The sequence below is a fragment of the Odocoileus virginianus genome, chromosome 4, assembly GCF_023699985.2.
Source record: "Odocoileus virginianus isolate 20LAN1187 ecotype Illinois chromosome 4, Ovbor_1.2, whole genome shotgun sequence".
Taxonomy (NCBI): domain Eukaryota; kingdom Metazoa; phylum Chordata; class Mammalia; order Artiodactyla; family Cervidae; genus Odocoileus; species Odocoileus virginianus.
Genome location: NC_069677.1, coordinates 10,009,126 through 10,034,194, shown reverse-complemented (window position 1 = coordinate 10,034,194; position 25,069 = coordinate 10,009,126). Strand labels below are relative to the sequence as shown.

At 46.3% G+C, this 25,069-nt stretch overlaps 1 protein-coding gene across 1 annotated transcript in view; it reads right to left on the bottom strand.

Annotated features, from left to right (window-relative positions):
- PDIA5 (protein disulfide isomerase family A member 5) overlaps positions 1-16,640 on the bottom strand; it is a 93,461-nt gene extending 76,821 nt beyond the window's left edge. The window contains exon 1 of the mRNA XM_070466073.1: positions 16,454-16,640. Within this exon, the coding sequence (XP_070322174.1) occupies positions 16,454-16,639 (186 nt within the window). The 5' untranslated portion in view covers position 16,640. The remainder of the gene's footprint in view (positions 1-16,453) is intronic.
- Between the last annotated feature and the right edge of the window lie 8,429 nt (positions 16,641-25,069).

Below are 25,069 nucleotides of genomic sequence, written 5' to 3'. Positions count from 1 at the left end.
GGACAGGCTGGAGGTGAAGGGACTCCCCGGGTGGCCGCCCAAGTAAAGAGAAATGGTTCAATCCAAGAGGCTCGAGAGAAAAACAACAGAACTCAGTGACTATTCATCTGCAAGCAAGGGAGGAAGAGCAGAAGCTAAAATGACCCAAAGATTCTGTGCTCAGAAATGGAACAAGAACCAAAATTGCAAGAATGGAAAAGTAGAGGAAGCTTTTGTCTCTGTTGAGGAAGGTGATAATAAGCTTAGGCACAGATATGTGGACAAGACACCCCACCGAGGTATCCTCCAGACTGGAGAGTGAGACTCAGTGAAGTCTCAGAGGTCAGGGTCCAGAGGGAGAGGTAAGGAGGAGGAAGAGGAGGAGGACCAGGAGAAAGGTCAGGAAGAAGGCAGGAAGTGCCACATCAACGCAGACCAGGGAGGAGACACACAGGCAAAGGCCAGGCCAAGTGCAGGGGGATGCAGGCTGCAGACGCACCCATGCAGGAGGGGCACAGGCGGCTGCAGGGTGGGGAGGAGGGCGGGCTGTCTCCACTGAAGGTGGGGAGCCGCGTGGACGTTTGTGGGCACAGGACAGGCAGGATTTGCCAGGAGAGGATCTGAAATATAGGGAACAGAGGAAAACAGTTGGGATAGGTAGATCCAGGGGAAATCAGGGGACTTGGTGTGCAAAGAGCTAAGATGCTTGCTTTAATATCTCTGAGAAGAGGGTAAGAGGCCCCTTATATGGCCTCAGACAGACCCTCACCTTAGCAAGCAACCACAGGGACAGGAGGGAGCATGGCCCTTTCCTCCCTCCTCTAAACCGAAGGGGACTCTCCTCCAGCCACTTAGCATTCTCCTTTCTCTTCCGCTTCAGTCTACCTTAACCTTTCCAGCATGCATACTCCTTCCCTCCCTAAATATGCAGCTCCTGTGAGCCCTGGATAGCCTTGCCAAGAGCCTTCCTGCAGACTCCATAAGTCACAACCCACAAACCTTGATAACAATAACTACAGCAACAATAATAATGTTAATGATGCACAAACTGTTTTGTCAAGCCCTCGGAGGGGGGTGGGGGACAGGGCAATGTGTGAGAAGGAAGCCAGCCACCTTCCGAGCCAGCCATGGAGCTGTTCCTGGGTTTGGCAGGCAGGCAGGCTCTTTACGTCCTAAGTCTTTCACTTTGGAGGAAGAAGAGAAAAAAATCCCCTTCTGTTGCCTGTGCAAACTCCTTCTGACTTTCCCCCAATAATTGCTTTCTTTCTGCTCGCCAGCCCCAGCCTTCACAGTATTTCCATCAGGGATGAACTACCCCACCGACTGGGCTGAGACCCATAAATCTTCCCCTGGGTGCAGGGCAGAACACACCTGGGAAGGACATTCTCTTCTTCTACTGCTGGGAAACACGGGCCCCAAAACCAGGTCCCGCTTGCATCACAGAGCCAGTGCCCCCCATCAGAGTACTGGTCCCTAAACCCCCCAAGCCCTGTCACAGCACAACACCCCTCTGAGAACACCAGGCCCCAGCATCAGAGAAGCAGCCCCCTCCACTCGAGCCCCTCCCCTCATCAGAGTATAAGGCACCCTACAGAGCCCAGCAGCCACTCAGGGTGCCCGACACAGAGGCCCTCACCCCCACCCTCTACTGCAGCTGGAGGCATTGGGGTCAAGGACGCTGGCTTCTCCCCTCACCTGCCAAACAGGCGTATGCCTGTTTCAGGGCCTGCTGGACACAGGGGCCTCCAGCCGAGAAGCTCACTCTCCTCCTGCTGCGGTCTCACCACCCCACAGACACATGGGAAGAGCACTGCGTCTGGAGTCAGACAAACCTGGGCTCAAATCCAGGCACCGTCATTTACAGCAGGATGACATGAGGGGTTATTAGTGTCATCTCCCTACCTATAACGAGAAGATAATACTGACACCTGCCTTGAAGTGTTGGCTGAGGATCAAACAAGGGGTTTAAACTACATGGAGAACCTAACGTTATGCTTGGCACACAGCACATAAGCATCATAATTATCTGTATTAGTGCTATTAGTGCGACAAATCACAGACAGAGCAAGGACAACAGGAGACCCAGCACCACCTTTTCCTCTCCAGGGCCCTGCCTGCAATCAGGCAGGACAGCATGTCCAAGCAGGAAGAAATGTGCACGTACACAAATCTTGCGTCCGCACCTAGAATAACCACCCGTCTGCACAGTGAACCAGACCCACAGGCCACACAGCACACGGAGGATGGTGCTTCCCGGTTTTGTGCCCATCTGCCCCTCTGGGACAAGTGGGCACTAGCCTAGTCCTACAGATGAAGAAACTGAAGCTCAGAGAGGTTAACTTACTTACCAAGGTCACACAGTAGATCAAATCACAGAGTTTGGGCCTCCCAGGTCCTGGCCAGAGGTAGTGGCTTACCTCTATCCCACAAGCTCCCTAGACTCACAGCACCCCAAGTGGACCCTTCCCAGAAGCACCTCCTTCCCACAGTTGGGGGAAATCAAATCAGCCAGGATAAGCCAAAATCTTTCAGAATGGTCAAGGAGGTTCCCAGCAGGGATTTACACCAACTGTCTACTTCCTGCAAGCCCAGAACACCTGCTATTGGCCACCCTTCTCAAGACCCTGGGGCTGTCAGCCCAGATCTGCGGTTCATCAGAGGTGTGTGCAGGGTCTGGGCTCCCTTCTGCCTCCTCTCATTCTAACACACCGCATTCACAACTTCCTTTCTCTTCACTTAACCTCACCCACCATCACCACCAGGCTAGACAGAGAGTCACGCAACTCTGGAAAATAACAGGAGATCAGTCCTTGCCACATTACACTCTCAGCTTTAAAAAGCTCCGGATCTCTGGGGTATGTGCCAGCACCCTCACATTCTCTATAGCCCAGGATGCTGTCTGTTGTTATAGATTCACTATTCAATGCAGATCATGAAGCCAGAGGTATTCAATTATGTAAAAGTGACTTGCTAAAGGAAGAAGAGTTGAGGACAGAAGTTTAACATTTAGCAAAAAAGGTGGAGGTGGGACTTGACCTTCTTTTTGCTCTGTCACCTGAAAAAAAGATAGCCTTCTTATGTTTGGAGCTGTGAAAAAACTGGTTTAATTTAGTGTAGCCCACATCTTACTCAAAATAGTTTTGAAATGTCAGAATCTAAGTCTAGACTCTTAGGAAGCTGGTGGTAAAGGGATCCAGGAATAAGGTTAAAAACAGATGACCTGAACCCCAGGTCAGAGAACCCCAGCTGGCTGAGTATTTGAGAGCTAGAGGTTTGGTAGAAAGAGTCAGACACCCAAGTTTTGTACTGGTTTTGATATTTACTGGCTGTGTGACTTTGGATAAGCCATGCCTCCTTCTCTCTGTCTTTCTCTGTAAAATGAAGGGGTTGAAAGTGATTTCCAAAGTCCTTTACAATTATGATATTCTGCAAACCTCGTCTAGTGACCACTACCAGAGAAGTACAGTGAGGTAATTACACCTCATGAAGAAACTGCTGAGTTGCCTTGGGCATGTGGCCACCCACATTAAAAGTCAAACCTTTCAGTCTTCCCTGCATCAAGTGTGGCCCTGTGGCTAAATTCCAGTCCCTGGAATGTAAACCGAAGTGTTATGCAGCAACTTTTAGGAAGTGTCCCTAATAGAGAGTCTACAAATTTTCTTAGTCCCTTCCTCCTTTCTGCTCCCTAGAATCTAGAAAGATGGCTGGAACTCAAGCAGCCACCTTGAGACAATGAGGTGGAAGGATTTGCTAAAGATGTAGAGTTATCAAAATAGAAAGCACCTGGGACTCTAATACCACAGAGGAATGTACTGGCCATGGAACACCCCTTTCCAGACTTCTATGTGAGTGGAATAAAGAATTTCTTTGAGGCACTATCATTCTGGGTTTTCTGGCACACATGCAAATAGATTTGAAGTGCCTACTAAAACAAAAGCTTTAACTAGAAAGAAACATTAACAATTACTCCAGTTGGGATATTTCAAAGCATCTAAAGCATCAAATCATGCATTATACTTTAGATCAACTGCTACAAGGAAAGAGACAGACTACCAAGGGTTTGATTTATTGTGTTCCTCCTAATTACTCGAGTTTCACTGTGCCTATTCCCATCCCAAATATCTTGGTCAGCTGGTGATGGCTACCCACAAATGAAAGAAAAACTAATAACTCTTCAGGTTCCCCACAACCTCAGCCCTTTACTATTAATAGTAAGGAGACCAACAGGCCAGGACATCCCTCAGAGTTAAGCTGGGTTGGTTGGTTTCCAGAGAGAAGACTCCTTCAAACATTCCTCCATGCCGTCTCCAGCCTCCAGAGCCAAGTACTCAAAATCTCCTGAGGCTGCTCAGCACACTGGAGTCTGGAAGGTTGCAGAAACTAAATATGTTAATGCACAGAAGTCCATGTCCTACCATTTCATCTTGGATGGCTCCAGTCATTAGAAAGTACAAATCCCTCCCCCTCCCAAGCCATTCTGCCAGCCTACCACACTCTGAAGACAGCAAACACATTCCCTCTTAGGATTCTGTAGGTGAAATTCCCCAATTCCTCATGTGCCCCTAAGCCCCTCAATATCCTGAATGGTCTGCCCCAGACACACCCATGCTCCCAGTTCCCAGAGCTATCCCAAGGCTAGGAGTGGGGTGGCAGAGCCTGAAGGGAGTAACGTGCCTATAATATTACACTATAATTTACTTTGGGAAATAAATATCTATGCTTTCATAATTCAAAATACAGGAAATTAATCTCAACACAAACCTTGATTTTTGGATCATGGTTTTAAAAAAAAGTTGAGAAACACCATTAGTGAATCTCTTAAAATATGACACCCGACTGTCATATAGTGTTGGCAAAGACTTAAGCCAGTACAATTCTTTTGAAAAGCTATTTGGCACAATTAATCAAGTACCTTAAAAGCATTTCTGCTCCTCCACGTGGTAATTCCACTTTTGGGAATGTGTCCCAAGGAAATTCACAGAGATTCTGACACATATATGACTCATTCATTCCTACTCAAGAGTCAGAAATTGTAAACAACTTAAATATCCAATATTGGGGGAAACTTTTCTTAGAGTAAACCACTTGACAGGATGAAACAGGCATTTAAGTGATGTTTTCAAAGATTGTACAGTGAAAAGATATTTGTTTTAATGTTAAGTTTTTTAAAACAGAATTTAAAATGTAGATGGTATGATTACAACTATACAGCCAATTATGCTAAGAAAATGACCGGAAGAAAAAGAAATTCACCAAAGTAAGCCTTTGTCCTTGAATAGATTTTATTCTTCTCCTTTGTGTAATTTTCTAACCATAATAGGCATGCCCGATACAAATACTTTTTTAAAATTACCATCATTTGGCTACCATCATGGAAACAATTAACAATCTCCAAGTATTTCTCCACTACAAGAAAATGTAACTTTATCGTTGAGAAATCTTGCAGAAACCTCAACTAAGGGACCAATGTTAACACCACCAAGAATGGGTCAAATGAACATATGTTTCCTGATAGAAGGCACCGAAGGAAGGGAAATATCATCCAAAACAAACTGAGGGACATTCTTCAAAAATGCCAAGGTCCCAAAAGACAAAGACTGAGAAAGTGGCCCAGATTAAAGGAGATTAAAGAGACATGACAATTAATTCAAATTCAACATGGGATTCTGGATCAAGTCCTGAGCCAAGCGCTACATTCCTGATTTTGACTATTGTACTCTGGTTATATAAGGGAATGTCCTTGCCTCTTAGGAAACAATAAAGTATTTATGGGACAAAGGAGAATTGTGTCTGTAAACTTTATATAGGGAGAGTATGATAAATGTGATAAAATGTTAATATTTGTGGAATTGGGTGAAAGGAAGATGGAAATCCTTTATACTCTTCTTGCAGCTAGTCTCTAAGTCTATCTCAAAATTAGAGTTAGGGAAAAAACACCTAAAATAAGACAGAAAAAAAAAAAGAGATTCCCAGATGTCCAGAATACAACCAAATACTGCCCCCCGTCTTTCACAGGCTTCCTGATACCCTCGACCATCCATCCAGTGTTCACTGGCACTTTCCCAAGCGAGAGCGGTGCTTATCTTCCCCTCTTCTCTTTGAGTGGACTGACTGCTGTAGGCTCCTCTGCTCACCTGACAGTGTGGAGCTTTTTAATAAGAACTATTACACAGAATCCGCAGAGAACTCTGCATGCAACGCATGCCTAGAATGGCTCTGACGAGAGAGAAAAATAGAGCGAGAGAGAGAAATGTTCATTTTTAAATATAGGTAATTTATGCTCCTTAAATGGACAAATTGTAAGCATCTGTCAACCAATCACCATGGCTAAATATCCTCTTCACAAGGAGCTAAGGCCTGACTTCAAACCAAGTTTGAAGATTTCACCACTGATATTTCCCAGTGTTCAAAAGTCCACCGCCCAGCAGCCTTTGCAATAAAAATGAACACTGCCTGGATGGCACGTGCGTGTGCGTGTGTGTGTGTTTGTGTGGCAGAAAGACAGAGCCTGGCCCTTGGAATGTGGACCCCTGACTAGCTGCAGCTGAGGAGCTAAATGTGCTAAAGAAAGAGAGGGAAACTGGAAAGCACTCAGCTAGGATGGAGCCCAACCCGAGAGAGGACTCTAATCCTGAGAGGACTCTTTGGTCCCAACACCGAGGGCCTGGGGATGAAGCCATGATCATCGCAAGAGCTGTGAGTTTAGAGTGCTCATGTATGCCCAGGAGCCAGCAAAACTGCTCACATGACTGTCCAGCTCATTCTCTTGGCAAGTGAATTAAGTAGGTACTTTCATTATACCTAGTCTATAAATAAGGAAGTCAAGACGAAGAGTTAGAAATTTGCTCAACATCACCCGGCAAATAGGTAAAAGAGCTCTGACTCGGACCCAAGGTGAAGTGGAAAGACCAAGAGCCACGAACATCTCACCACTTGTTCCCATGAATGAAAAGCCAGGGTATGTCTTATATTTTGCTTCCTTTAAAAACCACACCTTTGATGTGGGCTCCACAGTTTTCCCACCCATTTTCCGCGGCACAAATGTGGCTGTCAACAAGGGACAATTCGGGGGCAGGACGACTGATCCAAGAGCTTATAAAAACAGGTTTTTTTATCCTGAAATTGCAACTGCAGTGCATTTAACCAGGACTTAAGTCCCTAAAGCTTTTAATGTTGTGGAAAACCTCTCTAAGAGCCAAGAGGGCTCTGGGCTGCTGCCAGCCTGGTGTGCCAGGCCTGCTAACGAGGAAGAGCTGGGGGAGGAAGCAGAGAAGCAGGCAGCAGGGCCCGAGGAAGAGCAGGTGAATTGCCACTCTGGAAACCCAACCCTGTCTCAAAGCTCCATTAATTGAAAAGAAAATAACAATTCAAGGGCTCATGACCCATGAGATACATCTGTGCTTTGACATACAGTATCTCATTCAATCCCCTAAAGCTGAGAGTTGAAATCAGTATTTTCTATCCCTCAGGCCTTAACCCAAGAGCAGAGTTATAAAATCGCTTCAGTGGGTTACCACCAGCATTTCTTTAAATAACAGTAAGAAGGAAATACCAGTGTGTACATTGGTAGCAGGACTGTGTATTCAGTGAAAAATCTGCATCTGTTATGTTCATATATAGATATATGTACTTGGTTATAAATGTAAAATGCAAAACTGATCTTGCAGGAATTGCATTAAAAATGTTTGAAAACCTGCTGTAAACAATCTTTGTGGGAGGTGTACCATCCCTACTTTAGAGATGTGAAAACTGAGGTTCAAAGAAGTAAAGGCACTCAACTTAGGTGACGCCTAAAACAGCAGAACCGGGACTCAGAGGTCTTGTAGGCACAGATCACAAGCTCTTGTCTTTGCCTGTCAATGCACACACTTCCCACTGGTGTCCCTCAAGCTCTCTTCCCTCCCCAGAGCTGCACCCAAACAAGACCCAAGAGGCCAGCAAGTCAGCTTCCCCTTCCAATCTAGCTACTAAGCGCAACCAACTGGAAAGAGCTTCAAGGACAGCAGGAGCCATCCCTTCTCTGCTACCTGTTGTGCACAATTCCCTCAATGCCCACAGAAAAAAGCAAAAACGGCACATGCTCCAGCCAAGTGAGTCTCACAATGTCACTGGTGTATGTGGCTTTTATCATGGGCAGAAGTTGTGTCATGCCACTCGGCCCAAAGAGGCAACCTTGGCTGGCAACATACTGTCCACCACGTAAAATTAATGCTAGCTTGTAAATGTCTCTGGTTTGTAGCTGCACGACAGCAGTAAGTAAAAGCTTTCTGGAAAGACAGCTTCCTGGGCCTCACCCTTGAAGAAAATCATCTCTTCGATCTGAAGAGCCCAAGAATCCATTTTTACACATACCTCTTTAAGATGGTCCGAGTCACAGCTGGGTTGGAAGATCACTAACCCATCTTTCAAAAACCTCCTCTCTGGACCCCATACCACTCCCCACTCCTTCACAGCCAGAATTTTCCACCTCCCTCCTCCCCTTCTAAGCAGTCCTTAACATCCTCAGATCTGCCCCCCGCCACCAAAGAGGTTCCTGGCGGAGATTCGGCAATGCAGACGACCCTACAGGTACCTCCACTTCTCCTTTCGCTCAGCCCTGGCAGAACACACTTCTCCCTTCCACCTCTCCCACAAACCTTACTGTCTTCTTTGTAAATCCACTGCCACCATCCTGTAAATGCAGCAGTTCCTCCGGGCTCACTCAGTCCATCTTCTCTACCTGCCCTACACCGTCCCCTGGGGTACCCCACCTGAGCCGCACCCCTACAGCCCCACCCAGACCTCCCTTCTGAGTGCCACAACCTCACATTCTGCTCACTCCACGGCTCTTCAACAGGGAGCCAGTATAATTTTCAAGTTTAAAAACCCAATTTTCACGCAAAGATTGAGCATATTTCAAAGTGTTATTAATTAAATAAGGGGCCCACTAAAATGACAAAGCTAGGTCAAAAGAGGATATAAGAAAGAAAAAAAAAGGTTAATAAACGTATTTTGTTAAAGAAGTTACAGGGAATTCCCTGGTGGTCCAGTGGTTAGGACTCCACACTTCCACTATTGGGGGCACTAAGATCCTGTAAGTTGTGCGGCGCAGCCAAATTTTTTTTAAAAGATGTTATAAGAAACTTACACGTGGTCGATGAAAAAAGGTATGATATGATTGCTAAATGAGATAACAAGCCAGTTAATATCCTGAAGAATCTCTCTTCCCTACCGAACAGAAATCATCTGCATCCTTTCTAAGTTTACAGAGTATGGGTCCTAAGGAATAAAAAACATAGTGACAATCCCTAAAGCACCGGATGCCCCTGATGTGGGCTACCTAGACAATGCTCCAGTGTGATATTAGAAAGTCATAAAATCATATTTAATTTCTAAGTTTGGGGATAATTTTTCTTACACCAGGGTCTGTGAATTTGGATGGGATCTTTATTTTCACTAATTTCACTGAAATAAATAAACTGCATCTTTATTTTCACTAATTTCACTGAAATTTAGTCCTCCCTTTATTGAATGTAGGTAACCAATTACAGCAGCACTGACAATGTCCACTGACAATGTCCGTGACTTTGTCACCAATAGAAATCATATCTTCTCAGCACAAGAGGGTTATTGCAGATATCTATGCTCATCACTACTTACAATTTACAGAAATTATCAAATCTGTCACTAGATCTTCCTACATGATGCATTAAAAAAAATACATACTACTTTGTCACAATTTGTTAAAATATTTTGATAACTATTTCAATATCACTGGTTTCTTCTATAATCCTATGCATTGTTTTATACATTTAAAAACATGTTTTTGGAAAGGGTCCATAAATCTTCAGAGAGGCCTTTTTTGACACCCTGCAATAGGGTAGCGATCCTTGTTACACATGCTCTCACCACTTTATCTCCCTCCTTCCAGCACTTCCTACTTGAATTAAATAATAAATTAGTGGCCTCTCACCAGGCAATGGGAGGAAAGGATGGTATCCATCCTTTTTATCAGTTTGTCCCCAATGCCTTGGCACAGTATGTCTGGCTCATAACAGAGTCTCATGAGGTATCTGTTAAAAAAAGAAAGATCTGTGGAATGAATGAACATGATATATGCAACATGCACATTGTGGTCCATGTTCCTTTGAAATAAGGAGCATGTACAACACCCTGCCCAGGACCCAGCCAGGTCAGACTCCTTGGTGAGAGCAAACCTGCTTGTTCCTCAGGAGCCTGCCCTACTTGGCCCTAGAGCAGAGCTTTCCAGCCAAGCCCACGACTTGGCTCAGAAGCTATATCACCCTTATGTTTAAGCCCCAGAGTAAGCCCTCGACCTCGATCTCCATTAATACCTTCCAAGACAAGGATTAAAGGATCTGCTCACGAATTAAAGACATCTGCTCATGCCAAAGGGCTGGAGGAATGGTGGGATTCTTTGCAGTGATGGATGCTCTACTCCTGCACCGGCCAGCAGTGAGGAGCAGGAGACCCTGAAGCCGGGCACAGGCTCATCACCAGGCCATGTGCGCACAGAGCACACATCCAAGCTGGGGGCTCAGTATGACCTCAGGGAATAAAAAGATGCAAAGAGGCTATTCCAACTCCACATCTCCACCCCTCACCACATAACTGCAAAGCTAATTATTTAGAAGTGATTGTAAACTGGTGAATGGAATGAGGCCCTGATGGACGTAGGTGGTCAGAGGGGACAGTTACCTAGAGCCCAGCAGGGAGGGTGATGAGAAGGGTGAGGAGGTTGGTCAGTGAGAGCCTGGCTGCGGCCCCGCCTCCCGTATTCAGGCCATTAGGAAGCTAAAGAGCAAGGATCATGGATACCCCGGGTAAATGGCTGGTGCTGCTATTTCAGAAAATAGCACCTGCGAAGGAGGCTGCTCAGTCAGGTGACCCATTCACCTGTCTATGCCCTCCCCTTCCAGGCCATGCCCATCACTGGTCTCTCTCTCGCCACTCTGTCAACTTACCCATCCCTCTCTTGAAGTAATAGGACTCAACCAGCTTATCTCACCCAGCTCGTGTGGGACGCAGAATTACACAGACCTGAAATACACCGAAATACTTTGCAAGCCCTCTACAATGTACCAGGTGTTTTATAATTCTCATCGACAGGTCGAATGGGAAGCCAGAGACTCAGGTTAGTGCTGCAGGATGGGCGAGGCACAGTGCTCCTTCCCTCTCCCACCACGATGCCAGGTGTGGGGGGAACGAAAGGAGGGCAAGAAAACCATCGACATCCGGTAATGCAGGAGAACTTAGGCTCTCCTACATCCTGCGGGTCACTCTCTGGTCCACTGTCAGCCTCCAAAACCTACTACAACCACCAAGGGAAACACAAGAGCCTCACAGAACAAAACCACAAAGCTGGGACAAACCCTCCAGGGAGGCAGTGTGGTTGGTATCTCCAGTCTCAAGAGAGGATCCATTTTCAGAAAAAAGGGGAAAAGCAGAGTGCTTAAACTCTTAGCCCTTCTAGGCACACACACCCACACCCCCCACCCATCCAGAGGCTCTGAAGGGCCCAGTGCAGAGGGGCAAGGAGCCATCAGGACCTCGGCTCCAGGGACCCATGATGGCAAGAATCCAAGAATCCCATGGTACAGCCCCCTACCCACAGCTCACAGCCCCCTACCCACAGCTCACAGCCTCCACTCACAGCCCCTCTGGCCCTTCACTGGCTACCAGGCACCACTTCTCCAACTACCTGAGTTGCCTGCCTGTTCCTATTTATTGGGCGTGCCCATGTGCCATGCACTGTGCTCGGTGCTCCCTGTATTATTTCTGATCCTTTCAACTCTGCACAATGGGTATTATTACCACTGCTGACAAACAAGAAAACAGGCAGGGCCCAAGGTCACACAGCTCCAGAGTATGGCGAAAAGCCCATGTTCTTTCCGTAACATCACCCTGAACTTCACCTTGTAGATAACAGAGAAGAAAGTAAGAGGAAGAAAGTGTTGTTTTGGGAAAATTAGTCTAGTCTCTCCCACTCCAACCCAACCCTTCACTGTGGCCTCACTGTTCTTGTTATTAAAAAGGGCAACTTTCATCATGTCTCTCCATTGCCTACAGATTTCAGTTCTGAAAGCTCTGCCAGGCATCTAAGGTTTTTTTGACTGGATTCACTTTTTTAGTCTTATTTCCCCAGCCCCAGACTCAAATCCTTCCATCCATCCACCCTGGTCCATTGTTCCTCATTGCCTACATTTCTGTCTTGGATTCCCTGCCTGCAACACTGATTCCTTCCAGCAAACATGGACCAGGGGTGACTGCATGTCAAGTCTGGGTGAGGTGCCAGCACACAAAGGATTCCCCACTGTCACAGAGGTCAAGGTCTGCCCTCCTTGTGAGGCATAAGCTGGGGCCCTTCTCTGGTCACTGGGTGCCCCAGAGGCTGACCCTGGACAGAATCCACAGGACCCTGTTTGCCGCTCCTAAGGCACCTGACCATTCCCCCAACTCATGTGCCAGTTCTTTTTTAACACTTCCTCTGTAAAGTGCTTATTTCTGTGGGAAAAGTGCACTCCAGGTTCCAAGCAGCATTATAATTGGCCAGCCCACAAGAGCCTATTAAATATATAATGGTGTAGAACCTAAGTACGTATACATTAAAAGCTCTGCAGGAGAGAGCAGGCAAACATCTCCTGTTCCCTGCAGCTCCGCCCGCTGTCCCACCAGGTTCTGAGGTTCTGAGCTTCACGCCACCCTCAGGGGCAGAGGCCTGGGTAGCGGCGTGGGTGGAAGGAAGCAGGTGGGAGTTGGATGACATAAATGGAGTGGGAAGAATGCCCATCTGTAATTCAGGAGCCTGGTTCTCACACCCGCCTTATCTTTACAAACTAGGTGGCCTCACGTGGTGAGTCCCTTCTCTCTCAAAGCCTCATTTTTCTCTTATAAAATCAGGGAATTCTGAGTTAGGTCAATAGTTCTAAGAGAATTTTGAGTTAGGTCAATAGTTCTCAGACTTCTGAAGCTCACAGAGTAGCAGGATATATTTTAAAATATAATTTAAATAATTTTTTAAAATATATTTTAAATATGTTTAAAATATATTATGCATATAACATACAAATTTGAGTTTAGATTTTTATCAATTGAAGGCTTTAAAAAAAAAAATCACAACACAGTATCACTGCTTTCTTCTTTTTTCCCAAAAGAACACTCTAAGCCACTCCCCGAGCACCCTCTCAATATGGACACCATGGCAGAGAAATTAAGTTTTTAAACTGGAAATACTTGGAATCATGAAAACAAAGAAAAAAAAGAAAAAATTTACCATTGTTATTTTTCCCATTTGTCTATGAACCTGTGCAAATATCACAGCGCAGCTCCGGGCCTCAGCCTGACACTGAAACCCTTGAGCAGGGTGAGGTCGTGTCCTCCCAAGTTCTGGATGGAGACTATAGGACAGTCAGCACGGATGGCCTGAGGAAGGGCTGACTGCAGGGAGGAGCTAAGTGGGACAGCATGAAGGGCCAGGCAGCCGCAGGGGTGGGGGACAGGACAGCCTGGCACCCCCAGCTGCAGGCCCCAGGCAGAGATACCCAGCCTGGAAGGGGTGGGACCAACTTGTCCAAGTGTTGACTGCAGCTCTTTCCACGTCATAGTGTTGGAACACTGGGAGTCTCCAAAGAAACGTTTTTTTTTGAAGTTCCTTTACTAATTTCTGATTAAAAGCTGATGCACACTCATATAGAAAACTTGGGAAATATAAAAAAAAGCATAAACAAAGAAGTAAACAAAAGTCACCCACAACTCCACCTTCCAGAGCAATCACTGTTGACATTTGGATGTTCGGCTAATCCCTCACTTCTGTAGCTATCTTCGGCCACCCTGGGATTCCGTTTTGTATCCCGCTTTTCCCCTAATTATCATACACAAGTACTTTTCAGTACTTAGATAGTCCTCATAAGCATTATAAAATATTTTGAAAATAAATCCAGCATTCTAACAAATACATATATCCTTTATAAACATCACTCTCCATGGTATGGATAGGGCTACAAGTAATTTAAACATGTTGCTATTGTTAAGCATGTAAGCCACTTCCATATTTTTGCTACTGTAAAAAATATGATGTGTGTACACCCCTGTCCATGAATCTCTGTAGACCCCTTCACACTTCTTTGCGTCTCTTGGGTCATAGCCCAGTGCCCTGCACATATCAGCTCTCAGTAAATATTGAATGAACAAAGAAACCCAATCAACTCCCAGGAGCTGGGGAACCCTTATCACATGGACACAGTTTATATTTACAGAGGCCCATCCTGGTGTCCAGGCTTCCTCAGTGGCTCAGTGGTAAAGAATCTGCCTACAATGCAGGAGCAGCAGGAGACATGGGTTCAATCCCTGGGTTGGGAAGATCCCCTGGAGGAAGGCACAGCAACCCACTCCAGTCATCTTGCCTGGAGAATCCCATGGACAGAGGAGCCTGGCAGGCTACAGTCCATAGGGTCGCAAAGACTCGGACACAACTGAAGCAACTTAGCATAGCAAGGCACCCTGGTGTCCACTCACCACTTGTCACTGGCTCTACACCTCAGTCTCACACCTGCTAAGTCAATCTTGGGCCTAGGGAAAGGAGAAAATGCCAATTCCTTGCTGATGACTCCCAGGTTCTAGCGCTCTCAGCAAACCTACCCACTCTCCACACCTCCCAGTGGAGGGCATCAGCAGATCTCAACTGCCTAGACGACTCCCACACTCGCTCCTGACAGCTCAACTCACCCCTCAGGAAAGTCATGGCTGACCTTCCCTCTAAATTAATGTACAGCTCTCCTTCAGTAGTGCGCCCAGAACTTTGAATATGGGTACTCATTCTTCTGTCTTTATTTGCCCACAGGACTGACTTCCCTGTCCCAACTCAGGGCAACACCAGAGGGCAGAAACAATGTGTGTTTTGCCCTCCATCTCAAATCCAGCCCAGAGCCAGCCAATAAATGAATGTTTGCTGAATGAAACTTCTTTCTGGCCAGAGTCCCAAGTCTTTCATTTTCACAGGAGGGAAAAGGAAGGGGAAGAAGAAAGTAGACCTAAAACAGACTGAGTTCAAACACCTTTCCGGGGTGGCACTGGAGATGGCCCCCTCTGCACAGTCCAGCAGCCCTGCCTGGCCAACTGGCTGAGGGAACAGAATTTAGAGTATCAAACAAACCTAAACAAGCCTGGAGAAGTGACACTGCCCCACTCCAGCCCCATTTCTAAGAGGGAGAAACAGATCTAGAGGGGCAGGGAGCTTCCTTTTCTACTCACATTCAGACAAGAGAAGCCACTGGGCCACTCCTCACTGGTGATCCCACAAGGGCAGAGTATTAAGAGATGGAAGTGTTTAAAACAACTCAATCCACACTTCATTTTTTCTCCTCACCCGTTGTCCAGCATCCTTGCCACCCCCCCCCCCCCAAAAAAAAAACCCTGGAAAATCCAGCTTGGAAAGAGTGCCAGCAGCAGGAGTCTCTTTTCAGGAACTTCAGGAAAAGAAGGAGCCAAAACTGTCCTAGAATAAGGGAGACCAGAAACTACAGAAACACCAAGGCCAAACCCCGGTCCCTGGGTGCTGTGGACACACCCATTCCGACCTCTCTCAGCAATGCCCTGAGGAACACTCTCCACCCCCAAGCCCTAGTGTAGCAAACTGCTCCGGAGATCCCACACTCCCATAACCCTGGCCCGTCCCTCCTCCCCTTTTGTAGGGTTTCGAAATTTACAGAGCTTCCTCCTCCAATTTGTCCTCCGATCATCCTGGCAACCTTGCGGGGGGTGAGGGGTGGGGTGGTATCTAAAGCGTCCCCATTTCACGGATGAGGAGACTAAGTCACCTACATTAAACGATAGGCCGCATCACAAGCCAGAAAGTGGCTGAGGTTCCAGCCAGCCTCAGTTGGGTAAAGGAGCAGAACTCCCCGCCCCGGCGACCCCACCCGGCCCAGCCAAGTCAGGCTGGCGGGGGCTGCTCGGGAGGGCAGGCCACATGGTGGCCGGCAATTTCCCGGCTGCCCAGGGCCAAAACCAAGAACTAGGTGGCCCTAAAACAAGGTTTCCGGCAGTGCAGGTGCCAAGCATCCCCTTCCTACCCCAAACTCACACAGGTGCAGGGCCCCGAGTCTGGGGCGCAGCGCCCCCGCAAGCCGCCGGCTTTCCGCCCTAGCCCGTGGCCGCCCCCTGACCTGCACCCCCGTAAAGTCGTGTCCACCGCGCAAGCCCCCAGCCAACGATCGCCCAGCGCCCCCGGGCTCCCGTACCCCGGGCTCTTTTCGACCTTTGAGCGCCGAAGCACTCCGCAGGGAGGGCACGGCGACCGCCCCGCCGCCTCCCGCACAGCCACCGGGTCCCCGCCCGTCCAGCACGCATGCCCCCACCCAGGCGCCCGGAGGCATCATCTCCCCGCAAGTCCTGGGAGCTCCGGGAGCAGGGAGCTTGGACCTGCACGCTGGGCGCACGTGCCGTCCCTGCCCGAACCCCAGAGCCACAGCCTCACCCAGACCGCCAGCAGCAGGAGCAGCCACACCGGCACGACCCGCGCCATCCCTGCTGCCGCTGCCCCCAGCCGGCTCCGGTCCCCACTCGGGCTCCCGCGACCGCAGCTTCGCTGGGTGCCACCACCGCCACCACTTCCCAACTGCTCCCCGCCTCCGAGTTCCCGGTGCCACGTCTGCCAAAGCATGCGCACCACGCTGGGAGAGCCGGCCCGGGAGAAGTGCGTGCTGGGAGTTGTAGTTTGCAGCACGGCTGAACTTGGCCCCCTGGCCAGGTAGAATCAAGAGCCTAGTGCAATATGGTCAAGGTCAGAGTAAGGAAAGGCAGTTAACTTGGGGGCTTACTCTGTGCCAAGAACTTTAGAAAAAACATGTCCTTTGGCTCACAGAGAAAAGATTTATTTTCCCCACTTTGAGGATGAAGAGGTGGCCCAGAGAACTTAAGCAATTTGACCCAGATCACACAGCCTGCAAATGGCACAGTCCAGTGCAGCTTGTGGAGGGCGGAAAAGCCCTCATCCCTGCCTCCCACCTACTGTTCCTTTTTTTCATTCAAGAAACTTCTATTGACCTGTTGGAAAACAGTTTGACATTTCCTCAGAAAGTTGAAGACGGATTACCATATAACCAAATAACCACATTCCTGGACATATACCCCAAAGACTTGAAAACAGGCATCCAAACAACTACTGTTACACAGATGTTCACAGCAGCGTTATTCACAATAACCAAGAGGTGGAAACAACCCAGGTGTCCATTGAGAGATAAATGGATAAACAAAATGGGATATATTCATACAGCAGGATATTGTTCCATCATTATAAGTAGAGCTACTGATACATGCTACAATGTGGATGAAGCTCAAAACTATTATGCTAAGAAATACACTAGACACAAAAGTATGCATACTGTATGATTACATTTTTATGAACCATCCAGAAACAGGCAAATTCAGAGGCCCAGAAAGTAGATTAGTGGTTTCCTGGGGCTGAGAGGAGGAGGGATTGGTGAATGACTGTTCACTGGGTGCAGGAACCTCCTTTGGGGGTGATGAAGATGTTTTTAGGCAAGACATAAGTGATGGTTGCACAACCCTGTGAATGTACTAAATGCCACTGAATTGTACACTTTTAAATGGTTATTTTTATGTTTTGTGAATTTTATCTCAATAAAAAAATCTTTATTGAATCCATTCATGTGCTAAAACACTCATGCATGGAATCAGTTATTCATTCAAGAATGTTTATTAAACACCTACTATATTCTGAGGCTTGAGATGGACAAGGCTGTACAATCTAGGATGGATAGGTTATAGCTGAGAGAGCTTTTCATACTGTCTGGAGGTCCCAAGCTCAATGCCTAGAAGTCATCCTTGATCCATCCTCACTTCTCAACAGGCCCATTCAACCCATCACCACATCATGTCAGTTCTACTGCCAAAATATTGGATTGGCCAAAAAGTCTGTTCAGGTTTTCTATAAGATGTTACAGAAAAAATCCAAACAAATCTCCTGGCCAACCCAATATGTCTCTTCTGCCACCTCCCAAGTCCAAGTCACTGACATGTCTCACCCCATGCAAGGGTAAGACTGCGCCTTCCGTTTGCCTGCTCCTTCCTCCCTATACCCCCTACAATACAGTTGTTAAGGTCAGTTGGATTTTGTTTGCCATTTCCTTGAAACCCTCCAATGGTTTCCCATTGCCCATAAAATGAAATCCAAACACTTCCGCATGAGCTGGGAGCCATGAATGGTCTGGGCCTGACCTCTAGACTTCATCTGCTGTCTCTCCTCTATGTTGTCTACTTGGTTCCAGTTACACAAACCATTATTTCCTGCACATTCCCGGCCATCAGAGCTGTTCCTACTTCAAGACTAGTACTTTTCCTATTCTCCCGGCCTTAACACTTTCCCTGGCCCCTGGTCCAACTGACACCTTCTCATCCCTTCAGGGCTCACCTCTCTGTAAGAGAAAGGCCCTTGGAGCAACCCATTTAAAGGAGATTTTACCCTCTCCACCCCAACCCCCTTATTCTCTAACTCAGCTTCCATCGTTTCTTTGCTAGCACTTACCACATTCTGCAATTACTTCTTTAGCTGGTATGTTAATTTTCTGTTGCTATAAGTGGAATATAAGTTTCACATCTCTCTTGTTAACCACTTAACTTCAGAGCCTAGCGTAGGACCTGAGCCTCGGGTGGTTTTTGGAATTCTTTTTAATGAGTAACTGAATGATTGAATGAAATAACATGTTGGAGAATTTCAGAAATTCCCAAAGCAGGTTGAGACAGGGCTTCCTCTGCATGCTGTGCATCTTCAAGCTCATGATCTACATATGGAAAGTGGGCCCTTCAGCTCCTCTCTTTGGGTCTGTTTCTCATCTGTAAAATGAAGCACCTGGTGAAGATGCAGAGCAACTGTACCCCCAAATGATGATGGGAGTGTAAATTGGTTTGACCACTTTGGACAATGGTGCATGTACAAAACACGTACCAAAATGTTCATAGCAGCTTTATTCATAGTAGTTTGTTGGAGACTGAATTTTATTCTTTCTCCACCACTGCCCTCCCCCGCCCCCCCGCCAAGTTCATATATTGAAGTCCTACTCCCAGTACCTTAGAATGTGACTGTATTTGGAGATAAGGCCTTAAGAAGTAGTTAAGTTGAATGAAGTCGTTGGGGTTAGCCCTAATCCAATATGACTGGTGTCCTTATAAAAAGACAAAGGAAAGGAAAGACTGTGTGAAAACACACAGTAGCCAGCTACAAGCCAAGGGGAGAGGTCCTCAGGAGAAACAAACCCTGCTGATGCTTTGACCTCGGACTTGTAGCCTCCAGAACTCCAGAATTGTGAGAAACTAAATTTCTGTTATCTAAACCACTCTGTGGTACTTTGTTACGGTAACCCTAACAAACTAATATAGGGGCAAACTGAAAACTATCCCAATGTCCTTGAAAAGAAAAGTAGATAAGTAAATGATACTCTATTCGGCAACAGCAGCAACAACAAAAGAACAAAGTACAGATATCCACAGCAACATAGATGAATCTCCAAACCCTGATGTTGAGCAAAAGTAGCCAGGCATGAAAAAGCACATACTGTATGATTCCACTTATCTGAAATTCAAGAACAAGCAAGCACAATCTCTGGTGATAGAAGAAAACTAAGGGTTCCCACGGTGCGGGGAGGGAGGGGAGAAGGAGAGATCAACTGGGAAAAAGTATGAGCAAACCTCTGGGTGCTAGGAATGTTCTATATTTTGATTAAATGACTGTTATGTGGCAGTCTACATAGGTAAAGACTAATTTGTTTGTTAAGCTATATGCTAAGATTTGTATACTTTGTGCTCTGCTTAGTTGCTTAGTCATGTCTGACTCTTTTCAACCCTGTGGACTGTAGCCCACCAGGCTCCTCTGTCCATGGGGATTCTCCAGGCAAGAACACCAGAGTGTGTTGCCATGCCCTCTTCCAGGGGGTCTTCCCAACCTAGGGATTGCACCCAGGTCTCCCACATTGCAGGCAGATTCTTTACCGTCTAAGACACCAGGGAAGCCCAAGAATATTGGAGTGGGTAGCCCAGCCCTTCTCCAGAGAAACTTCCTGACCCGGGAATCTAACTGGTGTCTCCTGCATTACAGGCAGATTCTTTACTAGCTGAGTTACCAGGGAAGCCCTTGTATACTTTACTATATGTAAATCATGTCTTGATTTTTTAAAAGTTCAAAAAACAAAGGGTAGAATGAATCAGCTAATCTTCAGAATCCCTTGTACCTCCTGAGTCCAAGACTAGCTAAAAGCTCCTGGGTCCAGAGGAGGGCTGAACTCTGCAGAGATGTGACTGCCAAAAGGGAAAGAGTCCAGGAGAGGAAGGAAGGAAGGAAGCCATGCGCCTATGAGCCAGAGAACCAGAGGGCAGGGGACTGAGAGGGAAAAATAAAAATTGCCAAGAAAACAAGCCATTTCATCCTGCAATTGAAACAAGCTAAAATGAGATTTATGTCCCTTCTGGGAATGTTTAACAATTCTAAGCTTCACTCTCCTTGAAATATTAGGAGAATAGCACAGGGCAAGTGCTGTCCCTCCTCCATTACAGCCCTCAATGGAAACCATCCATTCTCTAGCAGCAGCCCCATGGGGCCAGCCAGAGAAACTTCTCGTCCTGAGGTTTATTGTGAATTGTGCCGCCACCTGATATTTGTGTAGCCAGTTCCTCTCCATCATCTGGGCTGAGATGAAGACTAGCACAAAGACCATTTTCTGGCATTTAAGCATGGATGAGAATTGGCCAGAACAAAATAGAAGGAATGCTGAGTCAAATAAGCCAGACACAAAAGAGTATATTCTTTTGTATAATTTCACTTATATGAGCTACAAGAAAGGCAAAAGTTCTGTTTTGTTATAAGTTAGAATTGTGGTTACCTTTGAGGGAAGGATGTGGGTAGTCACTGGAAGGGGTCTCTTGTGGTTCTGGGGTTCTGTTACTCCATCTGAGTACAGGGTACCTGGGTAAGTTCACTTTGTAAAACTTTATCACACACTTTCATAGGTTATGCTATCCTTAAGTTATGTTTGAATAAGAAGTTCACAGGTTAAAAAAAAAAAAGAGAGAAGAAATGAGATGGAGGGAAAAATAAGTCTGCACTGCATAGGGATGGTGGAAGGAGGTGGAAAGTCTAAAGATGAGATAGCTAGGAGATCATTAGTAATCCCTACACCTGGGTGAGAAGCTAGTCCTAGCAGAACACCCCATGCTGCTCACAAGCCTTTGCCTCTGCTCATCGAGGGATGTCACTCCACCTGCACCCGCCCCCCCCCAACCCCATCTTGGCTGATACCCACCCAGCTTGGGTAACCCCTCCTCCAAGAACTTCTTCTGACACTCATCATTCTCCCACCAACATGCCCAGCAGCCTGGGCCTAAGTGTCCCTTCTCTGTGCTCCCACAATTTCCCATGTGGAGTGAGGTCCTTAAGAACATGGACTGTGATGAATTCATACAGACAGAAAGTAGAACAGTAGCTTCCAGGAGATGAGAGGAGAAGGGGCCTAAGACTTAGTGTTGAATAGTTACTGAACTTCAGAGCTGTGCTCAATCACTAAGTTAAGTCCGACTCTTTGCAACCTCGTGGACTGTAGCTCATCAGGCTCCTCTGTCCATGAAATTCCCCAGGCAAAAATATTGGAGTGGGTTGCTTTTTCCTTCTCCAGAGTATCTTCCTGACCCAGGGATCAAACCCATGTCTCCAGCATGGGCAGGCAGATTTCTTTACCACTGAGCCACCAGGGAAGCCCAGAACTTCAGTAGACTGATGAAAAGGTTTTGGAGATGGATAGTGGTTGCCCTACAATATGAATGCACTTAATAGCATTGAATTGTAGACTTTAAAATGGTTTAAAGTGGAGGATAATCTTTTCAAATGGTGTTGAGAAAACTGGATATCTACACACAAAAAATTGAAGTTGGACCCTTACCTTGAATCATATATAAGAATTAACTCAAATGGGTCACAGACCTGAATATAAGAGCCAAAACTATAAAATTTAGAAGAAAATATAGGTGGAAAACTTCATGACTTTGGATTTAGCAATGATTTCTTGGATATGAAACCAAAAGCACAAACAACAAAAGTAAAAATAGGTAAATTGGACTACATCAAAATTAAAAACTTCCAAAAAAAAAAAATTAAAAACTTCCATGCACCAAAGATCACAATTAACAGAGTGAAAAGGCAACCCACAGAATGGGAGAAAATATTTGCAAATCATATATCCAATAAAATGCACTAAAGTAAACCAAAACAGAGGCCACAGTTTGAATATAACTAGAAACCTAATGCTCATAGTCACATGTAAGTGTCCTGATTTTCCCAAAAAACTGACTCTGACCTTAAATAAAGCTTAAGCTTTCTTCACATCAGTGTGATCTTATGGCTTCCTAGCCAATTAGCTACAAATAAGCAAGCTTATGCAATGAAAAGAAACATGGATTTCTAAGAACCAGTCACAACTAAAAACAATGTATTCCTCATTCATGCTTCATAAACTGAGCTGCAACTGGTGAAAACAAGCTTCTGAGGTCTCTCTGTTCTTTAACAGTTTATTTCTCGCTCAATAAAATATTCATATCAAGTAAAGCTGTCTGGATTTTTTTTGACAGGGGTAAATATCCAGAATGTATAAAGAACTCCTTCACCTCAATGGTAACAACAAAAACCAACCTGATTTAAGAATGGGCAAAGAGCTTCAATAGTTCTCCAAAGAAGATATACAAATGGCCAACAAGTATATGAAAAGATGCTCAACATTACCAATCAATAGGGAAAATGAAAACTAAAACCACAATGAGCTACCAACTCGCACCCATTAGAATGGCTAATACATACAAGCAAACCCTCAGATAACGAGTGTCATCAAGGATGTGGAGAAGACCAAAAAAGAACCTCAGAGATTTGAGTTAGAGTATGTCCTTCTGAACAGGGGTATTGAAGGAACAGCTTAGGGGTCTGCCCCTTGTTTCTGTGGCAGGCCTGAAAAGAGTGTGCTTCGCTATTGAATAAGAGTTAGTAACTCATTATTGGATATTGATTGAACATAGGCTCATTGCAGGGCCTCCCTCTGACATTTCGTTAAAAACAAAAGTATCATGTTAAAAGACCAGTCCTCAAGTTAGTGAGAGTACTTCCTGTTTGTCCTCACTGTCTCACCCCCCACCCCCGACCCACCCCTTCCACCTGCCTGTCCTGACTCCAGCTAGCAGGATGTTTACACCTGAGGTCCCCCCAGGCTGACCCCTGGGTCTTCACTTAGAACAGCTGTCTTCCCTGTGTGACTGGGTTCCCTCTAAGCTCCTAGCACTCTACCCAGCCATGTCCCCCTGGCCTGAACCCCAGTGTGAGGCCACAGCAGCCTGATGTTGCGCTTTGTACTTCTTTGTACTGGTCAGGTCTCCTAGATCATGTCCCTGATGTCTCTGTATGTTTTGCACCTTCTTTTTTTCCCTCAGGACTTAGTTCTCTAACTGGCTTCAACTACAGGGCCCCAGGCTTGAGCTCATTAAAAAAAAATTGACTTGCTAAAACTAAATCCAGAGTTGACCTTAGATGATCCGTTTTCTCCCTTAACAACAGTGTTCACCTTACTAAAGACTAAGCTTATATCTGAAGCCAAGTGTCAAAAGCCAGGATGGCCTCACATCCTCTACCAGGTGGGTTCACTCTTCTGTTGATAGTCATACTTACGACCCAACACCGTGCCCACATGTGATGAGAAACCCAACACCTTCCTCCACCATACACCTCTGAAGATCCCTAGAACCATCCCAGATGCGTTTCCAGGATGAGAGCTCTGGTATCTGGCTTTCACTGAAGCATGTAAACTTCACTTTGGTTTCTCTCCACCCACTGCTGACACAAACATGATGTAGCCACCCTTGCCTTTGATTCTCCAAGGCAGCACAAGCACAAGGATACAGTAGAGTTTTATTGAAGGATTTATTGATTACAAAGGAGAGTTACATTATCATGCAACTACTAGGCAATACCACAAATGGCAAATGACCTAATGGAATATATAATAAAAGCCCACTGCACACTCCATCCCAAGAAACTCCTTGCTGGCTAAGGCTTCTCAGACCCCTAAATGCACATCCACAATGTGCATCACCTGTCTTGGGTTTCTGACACAGAGCTCCTGAAATCCTTGGAATTCCCTGAGTGGTGACAGAAGTGCCTTTTGTCATCCATAAGAGCCTTTGTGGACCCCACAAGAGTTTATGCTAATGAGTGACTCAGGATGGGGCCCCTAGAAAGCTTCTGAATAGAACAGAACCCATCAGTAAAAGGGCTTCCCAGGTGTCACTAGTGGTAAAGAACTCGCCTGTCAATACAGGAGACACAAGAGACACGGGTTCAATCTCTGGGTCAGGGAGATCCCCCAGAGAAGGGCATGGCAACCCACTCCAGTATTATTACCTGGAAAATCCCACGGACAGAGGAGCCTGGCGGGTTACAGTCCATGCGGTCGCAAAGAGTCAGACACAACTTAAACAACTTAGCACACACGCACATTAGTAGAAAAGGGCTTCTCTGGTAGCTCAGATGGTAAAAAACCTGCCTGCAGTGCAGGAGACCTGGGTTCAATCCCTGGGTCGGGAAGATCCCCTGGAGAAGGGAATGGCAACCCACTCCAGAGGAGACTGGCATGCCACAGTCCATGGGGTCACAAAGAGTTGGACAAGACTGAGCAACTAACACTTTCACTTTCATCAGTAGAAGGACCAAACACCTGATTACAGAGTGGGAAATTACAGCCCTAACCCAAACCTCCAGGGAGAGGTAGTGAGCTGAAGACAGATATAAAAACCCTTGAACAATAAGATTTCCAAGTTGGCGAACACTCTGATGTGCTGGGAAGATGATGCATGTGGAGAAGAGCATGGGAGCTTTGTGCCCTCGCAAGTACTTTGCCCATTAGGCTGTAACAGAGTGGAATCCTTTATAATAAGCTAGTAAACATAAGTACAGTGTTTCCTGCATCCTGTAAGTCATTCTAGTGATTTATCAAGCCTGAGGGTGGTTGGGGGAACCCCCAAATACGTAGTCAGCCAGACAGAAGTGTCT